Genomic DNA, 9,049 nt, shown 5'->3' with positions numbered 1-9,049 from the left:
TATATATGTGGTATATATATGGTATGTTATATGGTAAATTTTCATCTATAATATATTATACATAGTGAGTACGTGTATTACATACGCAATATATACTAGATATACAGCATAGATGGTAAATATAGTATATTTTATACAAATATAGTTTATTTTGTGGGCGGCAGCTCCGCCTCTCCCTCACGGCGCTGCCCTCACCCAACATGGCGGACGCCGCCTCACGCGCCACCTGTTGCCGCGGCGGCGGCGGCTTCCGATTGGCTGACACGGTCCGAAGGGGGCGAAGCGGCGGCTTCCGATTGGCTGCTGCGGGGCGGGGGCTAAGGAAACAAGATGGCGGGCGGGGGGTGGGAGAAGCCGCCTCAGCGACGTCGCCGCGGCCGCCTCCGCTCCCCTCCGGCCATGGAGGAGCCGCCGCTCCGGCAGCCGCTGCCGCCCGGGGAAGACGAGGAGGAAGGGGAGGAGGAGGAGGAAGAGGAGGCGGACGCGGAGTGGAGCTTCGTCGACCGCGGGATGGAGGCGGTGGCGCTGCGCGACTTGCCCACCGCCACCATCGCCTGCAACCTGGACCCGCGCGTCTTCCAGGACGGCCCGTACCGGGTGAGGCGGGAGCCGTGAGGGGAGCGCGGGGTGCGGGGCCGGGGGAGAGAACGCTCGGGGGTGGGGATGAGGGGGCGAGGCTGTGGCTGCGAGTCCCCGCCCGCCCCCTCGGTCCTGCCCGAGCTCCGTCCCGAGGCGGGGATGAGCCGAGCCCGCTCCGAGGGTGGAGCCGGGGGGGTCGGGCTCTGCTCCAGGGAACAGGGACAGGAGCAGAGGGAACGGCCTCAGGCTGGGCCAGGGCAGGCTCAGCTGGGCCAGCAGCAGGAATTTGCCCATGGAAAGGGTGCTCAGGCCTTGGCAGGGGCTGCCCAGGGAGCTTTGCAGTGCCCATCCCTGCAGGTGTCCCCTGGGGGTGGCACTGAGTGCTCTGGGCTGGGGACAAGGTGGGCATCGGGCACAGCTGGCACTCCGTGGTGCCCAAACCTCGGTGATTCCATGATTCTGGGTCTTTCAGTAGCTACAGCTCTTTTACCTTCATTCCTTTGAGTCCTGAACCTGTTGCCCAGGGTGAAGCTGTGCATGAAACAGAAATGAAATAAAATAAAATAAAATACCGCTGGACCACCCTAGCCTGAGCTTTGTGCTTAAGGTTGTGTTTGGTGCACCCGATGTTGTGGTTTTGGGTTTTTTTTTCCTGTTTTTGTCGTTGGTTTTGCTCTCAAACCCTTTTGTACTGAAGGAGGTGCCTCGTTTTTAAACAGATTTGAATTAAACAGAATGCACTTGAAAGATTAAGCAATAATAACAAATTAATTTGAGTTTTGTCATCTCAGCATAACTGTGTTGTCTTCACTATGGATGGCCTGCATAACTTACATTTCTAAGGTAAAAAATGGGAGAACTGCCTTGAACTTGAATAAATATCTGTGTCCAGGAGGAAAGAAAAGTCTCAGCTTTATAAATAACACAAAACATTAAAAAAAAGGCAGGTGGAGGCCCTTGGAAGGCAAGTGCACACAGACTTTTAATAGATGAAAAATCAGTTTAGGTGTGTGGTCACTGAATTTCAGCACTGAAATGCATAATTTAGCTTCATTTAATAAAATGACAGAGCTGGCAAGAGCTGGTGACTCTTCAAAGCTGGAAATAAGGGACATTTTTAAGAACACACATGGACTGGCCACGTTTTTAATTTGTTTTGTTGGCCAAATGTCAGGAAGGTGCAGAGAGAGGAAGTGGAACGAGGCCCTGAGGCTGTATCCCAGAGTTTGGAGGTGTGAAAGGTGCCCTCAGCATTTGGATGATTTAAGAAAAACAATTAAAAATGGGGAAAATACTGCATTGTCCCATGGTGTATCCAGTTTTCCAGAGCAGGTTCTGGTGTCCAGGGGAATGCAGGAGTTTTGTGTGAGGTGACGTGGGCACACTGAAATGTCACTGGCTGGACCACCTGAGAAATACTCCAAGGTAATTTTAAAAGTCTGCCCTTGGTTAGGGGGTGAACTTTTAAGAAAATTCCCTTGGTTTGGTGTAGAATTCCAAAAAATTCCAACTTGAGCAGCAGAGGGGTGGAATTTGGTGCTGATGAAGGGATCCCCACCCTCAGTGTTTGTAAATACTCTGAATTTTGCTGTGTTTGCTTGGTTCTACTCTCTGAACACTCTGCTTGGCCCAGCAGATGGAACACTCCTAAAATACCTTTTCTCTCCAGTTAAATGGGATTTTTTTCCCTTCAGTGGGCCCCTTAATAATCCTGGATTGCCCTATTTGAGGAGGGTTGATCCAATCAAAGGTGAGACAAGACAGCCACTGATAATTATTTCTGTTCTGTCCCTCCCAGATCATGATTTGTGCTGCAAGTGCTGCTTGAATGTTCCTCTTCTTCCTCCTTTTCAGTTTTTAATGGTTTTTATTGGGGTGTTGATAATCCCAGTTGAGAAATCAGAAGTTTTCAATGGTTTGTGATGAGTTTCTTAAAACCAGACCTTCTTGTTAATTCTGCTAAATGACAGTTTATTCTCAGAAGAAATAAAAATTCTTCCTGACCAGTTTCTTAATACCAATCCCAAAATCTTTCAGAGTAAAAAAACCCCATAAATTGACCTAAACACTCTCAAATTGTCTAAAGCACAGTTCAGGAATTCCTTTAAATTCTGTATTTTTCCTTTTTATTGAAGTACAGGAAATTACCACAGACAAAACCCCTTTTCTGATCTTCAAGTTGGCAAATTACCTTGGAAAAATTTGGATTTTCTGATCTTTTACACTGGATCTGCAGCTTTTGGTAGTTTCAGTGTTGATTGCGTGCTTGAGGAATTGTAATTCTTTCTTCACCCAATACCCAGATGGATTTTATTTTTAAAACTGTGTTCCTGTGAACTCATTTACTTAAGAAAACACGTCAGTAGCTAATTCCCAATTAGGTTTTTATGATTTTCCATCCTCTTCTTGTGATACTCCATTTTTAAGAGCTGTTTTCTGTCAGGAGAGGACACTCAGGGGTTTTTGGTGGGATTTGTGCTGTCAGATCCAAGCAGGTAAAACACTTCCCTGGCTCTGTCATCCCCAGGGATGTTCCACACTTCCCTGGGAACTTCACAATTCTGGCACAGCCACAGGAAGGTTAAAAAATCCTGAACCTGTTGCCCAGGGTGAAGCTGTGCATGAAACAGAAATGAAATAAAATAAAATAAAATACCGCTGGACCACCCTAGCCTGAGCTTTGTGCTTAAGGTTGTGTTTGGTGCACCCGATGTTGTGGTTTTGGGTTTTTTTTTCCTGTTTTTGTCGTTGGTTTTGCTCTCAAACCCTTTTGTACTGAAGGAGGTGCCTCGTTTTTAAACAGATTTGAATTAAACAGAATGCACTTGAAAGATTAAGCAATAATAACAAATTAATTTGAGTTTTGTCATCTCAGCATAACTGTGTTGTCTTCACTATGGATGGCCTGCATAACTTACATTTCTAAGGTAAAAAATGGGAGAACTGCCTTGAACTTGAATAAATATCTGTGTCCAGGAGGAAAGAAAAGTCTCAGCTTTATAAATAACACAAAACATTAAAAAAAAGGCAGGTGGAGGCCCTTGGAAGGCAAGTGCACACAGACTTTTAATAGATGAAAAATCAGTTTAGGTGTGTGGTCACTGAATTTCAGCACTGAAATGCATAATTTAGCTTCATTTAATAAAATGACAGAGCTGGCAAGAGCTGGTGACTCTTTAAAGCTGGAAATAAGGGACATTTTTAAGAACACACATGGACTGGCCACGTTTTTAATTTGTTTTGTTGGCCAAATGTCAGGAAGGTGCAGAGAGAGGAAGTGGAACGAGGCCCTGAGGCTGTATCCCAGAGTTTGGAGGTGTGAAAGGTGCCCTCAGCATTTGGATGATTTAAGAAAAACAATTAAAAATGGGGAAAATACTGCATTGTCCCATGGTGTATCCAGTTTTCCAGAGCAGGTTCTGGTGTCCAGGGGAATGCAGGAGTTTTGTGTGAGGTGACGTGGGCACACTGAAATGTCACTGGCTGGACCACCTGAGAAATACTCCAAGGTAATTTTAAAAGTCTGCCCTTGGTTAGGGGGTGAACTTTCAAGAAAATTCCCTTGGTTTGGTGTAGAATTCCAAAAAATTCCAACTTGAGCAGCAGAGGGGTGGAATTTGGTGCTGATGAAGGGATCCCCACCCTCAGTGTTTGTAAATACTCTGAATTTTGCTGTGTTTGCTTGGTTCTACTCTCTGAACACTCTGCTTGGCCCAGCAGATGGAACACTCCTAAAATACCTTTTCTCTCCAGTTAAATGGGATTTTTTTCCCTTCAGTGGGCCCCTTAATAATCCTGGATTGCCCTATTTGAGGAGGGTTGATCCAATCAAAGGTGAGACAAGACAGCCACTGATAATTATTTCTGTTCTGTCCCTCCCAGATCATGATTTGTGCTGCAAGTGCTGCTTGAATGTTCCTCTTCTTCCTCCTTTTCAGTTTTTAATGGTTTTTATTGGGGTGTTGATAATCCCAGTTGAGAAATCAGAAGTTTTCAGTGGTTTGTGATGAGTTTCTTAAAACCAGACCTTCTTGTTAATTCTGCTAAATGACAGTTTATTCTCAGAAGAAATAAAAATTCTTCCTGACCAGTTTCTTAATACCAATCCCAAAATCTTTCAGAGTAAAAAAACCCCATAAATTGACCTAAACACTCTCAAATTGTCTAAAGCACAGTTCAGGAATTCCTTTAAATTCTGTATTTTTCCTTTTTATTGAAGTACAGGAAATTACCACAGACAAAACCCCTTTTCTGATCTTCAAGTTGGCAAATTACCTTGGAAAAATTTGGATTTTCTGATCTTTTACACTGGATCTGCAGCTTTTGGTAGTTTCAGTGTTGATTGCGTGCTTGAGGAATTGTAATTCTTTCTTCACCCAACACCCAGATGGATTTTATTTTTAAAACTGTGTTCCTGTGTGCTCATTTATTTAAGAAAACGCATCAGTAGCTAATTCCCAATTAGGTTTTTATGGTTTTCCATCCTCTTCGTGTGATACTCCATTTTTAAGAGCTGTTTTCTGTCAGGAGAGGACACTCAGGGGTTTTTGGTGGGATTTGTGCTGTCAGATCCAAGCAGGTAAAACACTTCCCTGGCTCTGTCATCCCCAGGGATGTTCCACACTTCCCTGGGAACTTCACAATTCTGGCACAGCCACAGGAAGGTTAAAAAATGAAATAATTTCATTTCTGCCTTGTTGGAACCGTGGGTACTGAGAATTTCAGACTTTCTGTGCTGATAAGCACTGAGCACCAAGAGAACTCTGCATTTAATCTAAAGCTGTGAAGAAAATTAAATAATAGAACCAAAATTACAAGTGTGTAGTTTAAATAGAAGTGTGTAGTATCACACAGTAGAAAACTTAGGCACAGCCACAGGAAGGTTAAAAAATGAAATAATTTCATTTCTGCCTTGTTGGAACCGTGGGTACTGAGAATTTCAGACTTTCTGTGCTGATAAGCACTGAGCACCAAGAGAACTCTGCATTTAATCTAAAGCTGTGAAGAAAATTAAATAATAGAACCAAAATTACAAGTGTGTAGTTTAAATAGAAGTGTGTAGTATCACACAGTAGAAAAGTTAGAGTTTTAAAATATAATAAAACAAGATAAAAGTTTTAAAACAGAAACTAATCCTTCTTCATATGTAATATTGTGTAACTAAATAAAAAAATCCATATTACAAACCACAAGTAGTTAGTTATTAAGTTAAAAGTAAAAATAATTTAAATATCATTTCTTAATTAAGCAATTTATCCTTAAAACCCTTATAAAAATACAGCTTCATTTTTAATTTATGAAAATAAAATACTATAAAACTCACAGTTTGTGAAACTTAAACAAAAAAATATCATCTCACACACTTAATCCCAAGCTTAAAAAAACCCCAAAGCCAGTTTCCATTTCCCCTTCACTGTGGGCACCTCTCAGCTGGGCAAAGAGGAGCACAGAGAGTTCCTACAAAGAATTTAATTCCTCAGAAAATCATTGGGGTTTAGGACTAGGAGAGATTTTCGATGGAGACAATTTCCCCTTACATTTAAAATATTTAAAATATTTCTCAGATTTTGATCTGGTGGAGTCTCCATCTCTGGGAGTGTTCCAGAGGTGTTTGGATGTGGCACTTGGGGACATTTTAGGTGTTTAAAAACCATATTTTAAACCTAGTTCCATGTTTTAGACCATGTTTTGTCCTATTTCCACGATGGTTCTGCTGGGAAAGTCACTTCCACCTTTAATGGTTCTGTGATAATTACCTTAATCTGCTAATTTTTGCAAATTAATGAACACAGCAGCAAGTTTTCCATGATTAACAACAACTTATATTCACAGAGAAGCTGAAAGCAGGCAGTTCTGTCATGGGAACAGCTTTTCTCTGGGAAAACTTCAGTGGAAAACTGAATTATTAAAGAAATTCATCTAGCTGGAAGTGCAGAGTTGGAGCTGAGTCTGTGTCCTCACATAACCCTGGCTGCAAAGTCTCTGCAATTATTTATTAAAAATAAATTAAATCTATTTGTTCTTGAAGATAAAACCCAGCAAGGTGAGTTGTGCAGCCCAGGAGAAGCAGAATCCTGGGAATTCCAGCTCCCAAATTCTGCTTTTCCTCCAGCTTGGGGGGGGTTTCAGTGCAGAAAAGCTTTTGGTGAGCTTTTGGAGCCTTGCTTTGGGCATTCTGAATTGCCTTGCAGGCCACTGAAATAATCAGGAGGTGGATTTGGGGTTTTTTAAAGTATTTAAAGAATTCCTTGTGCTTTGCAGGAAGTTTAGCAGATTTCTCAGGAGTATTTATAAAACTTTCTTTACAAATAATCTCCATTTTCTGGTAATCTCTTCCTGCCTCAGCCACATGCCTCATAATCCTTTTACTTCACATTTTTTAAGCCTCTTAGATCACATTAAAAAAAAACTTTTTAAAAGCAGATTTCCAAAAAAAAAAGTGGTTTTACATTTATGGATTTTTGTGACCACAGCTCTGGTTTTGGCAAAATACTCCCTAATGGGAATGTAAAACTTAAATATTGGCACCTGCATATATTTTGAAGGTTTTCATTCTTTCACTGCCAAAAAAAATATCTTTTTTTTTTTTGTGGCAGTGTTTATAGTTTGTAATGCTTCTGGTTTCCAAATAAAGCTCAGGGTTAAGAGCATGGTTCAAAATCACATCTCAATAATCTGGATTTACTTTGAACACTAAAACCATTACAAGAAAATGAGAAACCTTCCATTGTGAAAAGTTTTTCAATACAGCTTCTGGAGGTATTTAGTTCAGTGGAGGTATTTTGAGCAGCTTCAGGTTTATATCACACTTGGACCTTCTGTAGGTCCCCAAAAGAATTAATTCTGTGCCAAAAATCCACTTATTGAAATCCTCAGAGTGGGCTGATCAGTCAATGCTTCAAGCAAACAATACAAATACTTCTATAGGTAGAAAAAAAAAATGGAAATATATAATATTTATATATTTATTTAAATATTCAAATAACTCTTGCTGCACAAGATGATTGTTGGGTCCCTTAAAAATACCTAAACCTAGAATAGCAGTGCTGTAAAATTGTCATGAGAAGCCTCAATGTTGGAATTCTTAACAAAAATTGCTTCCCTGGGATCCAGTGCTCCAATCCTGAGCTCAGAGTCTGGAAGAAAGATCCCACACGAGGTCAGAGCTGTGCCAGGATTAACAATTTTGTTTTCTTGGAGAAAAGGGAAATTTAGGAAAACGTTGGTGAAATCCCTGATGATGCTTTGGGAATGCTGACCTGGAGCAGAGGCTGGACAGAGTTATAGAATAAAGTAGGGATTTATTAAATAAATAAAGAATAAATAAATAATAATTTGGTAATTAATTATTATGGCCTAATATAATATTATAGTATAAGAAATGTCTTATTTTAATAATGAAACTTAATAATTTATTAAAATAAAATTTAATCAATCTTTTAATAAAGATTTATTAAAAGGCCTCCATGGATGCACCTTGGGCAGCACAAGAGCCCAGCCAGGGCTGCACCCAAGATCAATCCTGAGCTCAGAGTCTGGAAGAAAGATCCCACACGAGGTCAGAGCTGTGCCAGGATTAACAATTTTGTTTTCTTGGAGAAAAGGGAAATTTAGGAAAACGTTGGTGAAATCCCTGATGATGCTTTGGGAATGCTGACCTGGAGCAGAGGCTGGACAGAGTTATAGAATAAAGTAGGGATTTATTAAATGAATAAAGAATAAATAATAATTTGGTAATTAATTATTATGACATTATATAATATTATGGTATAAGAAATGTATTATTTTAATAATAAAAATAATTTATTAAAATAAAATTTAATCAATCTTTTAATGATTAACAATTTTGTTTTCTTGGAGAAAAGGGAAATTTAGGAAAACGTTGGTGAAATCCCTGATGATGCTTTGGGAATGCTGACCTGGAGCAGAGGCTGGACAGAGTTATAGAATAAAGTAGGGATTTATTAAATAAATAAAGAATAAATAAATAATAATTTGGTAATTAATTATTATGGCCTAATATAATATTATAGTATAAGAAATGTCTTATTTTAATAATGAAACTTAATAATTTATTAAAATAAAATTTAATCAATCTTTTAATAAAGATTTATTAAAAGGCCTCCATGGATGCACCTTGGGCAGCACAAGAGCCCAGCCAGGGCTGCACCCAAGATGAACCCAAATGGCCCCAAAATGCACGAGCGCTCCCGGGGTCTCTCCCTGGGATCAGCTCTGCTCCATGTGCACATTGCAGTTCAGTGTCCAATTCCAGCTCAGCCCCTGCACTCCCATCCTGCTTGTTTTTCTCTCTGCAGCCCACGGGCTTTGTGCTCCTGGGCTGAGATTTGGATCATTTGTCCTTGGTGCCCAGCTGGAGCAGGAATTGTTTTGTCTCCCTCTCTGTGCACAGAGCTCACCATCCCCTGATGTGAACCCAGACCCACACACTGAAGCAGCACAGAATGTG

General features: G+C 40.8%; 1 protein-coding gene across 1 annotated transcript in view; it reads left to right on the top strand.

The window, feature by feature from the left end:
• Positions 1-315: 315 nt before the first annotated feature.
• Positions 316-9,049, top strand: part of RCAN1 (regulator of calcineurin 1) — a 40,005-nt gene continuing 31,271 nt past the window's right edge. Inside the window, exon 1 of the mRNA XM_041475850.1 lies at positions 316-597. Coding sequence (XP_041331784.1) covers positions 331-597 — 267 coding nt within the window. The 5' untranslated portion in view covers positions 316-330. The remainder of the gene's footprint in view (positions 598-9,049) is intronic.

Source organism: Pyrgilauda ruficollis, unplaced genomic scaffold (genome assembly GCF_017590135.1).
Source record: "Pyrgilauda ruficollis isolate IOZ18807 unplaced genomic scaffold, ASM1759013v1 scaffold368, whole genome shotgun sequence".
Taxonomy (NCBI): Eukaryota; Metazoa; Chordata; class Aves; order Passeriformes; family Passeridae; genus Pyrgilauda; species Pyrgilauda ruficollis.
Note: the sequence above shows the minus strand (reverse complement) of the source record. Positions and strands in the feature narration are given on the sequence as shown.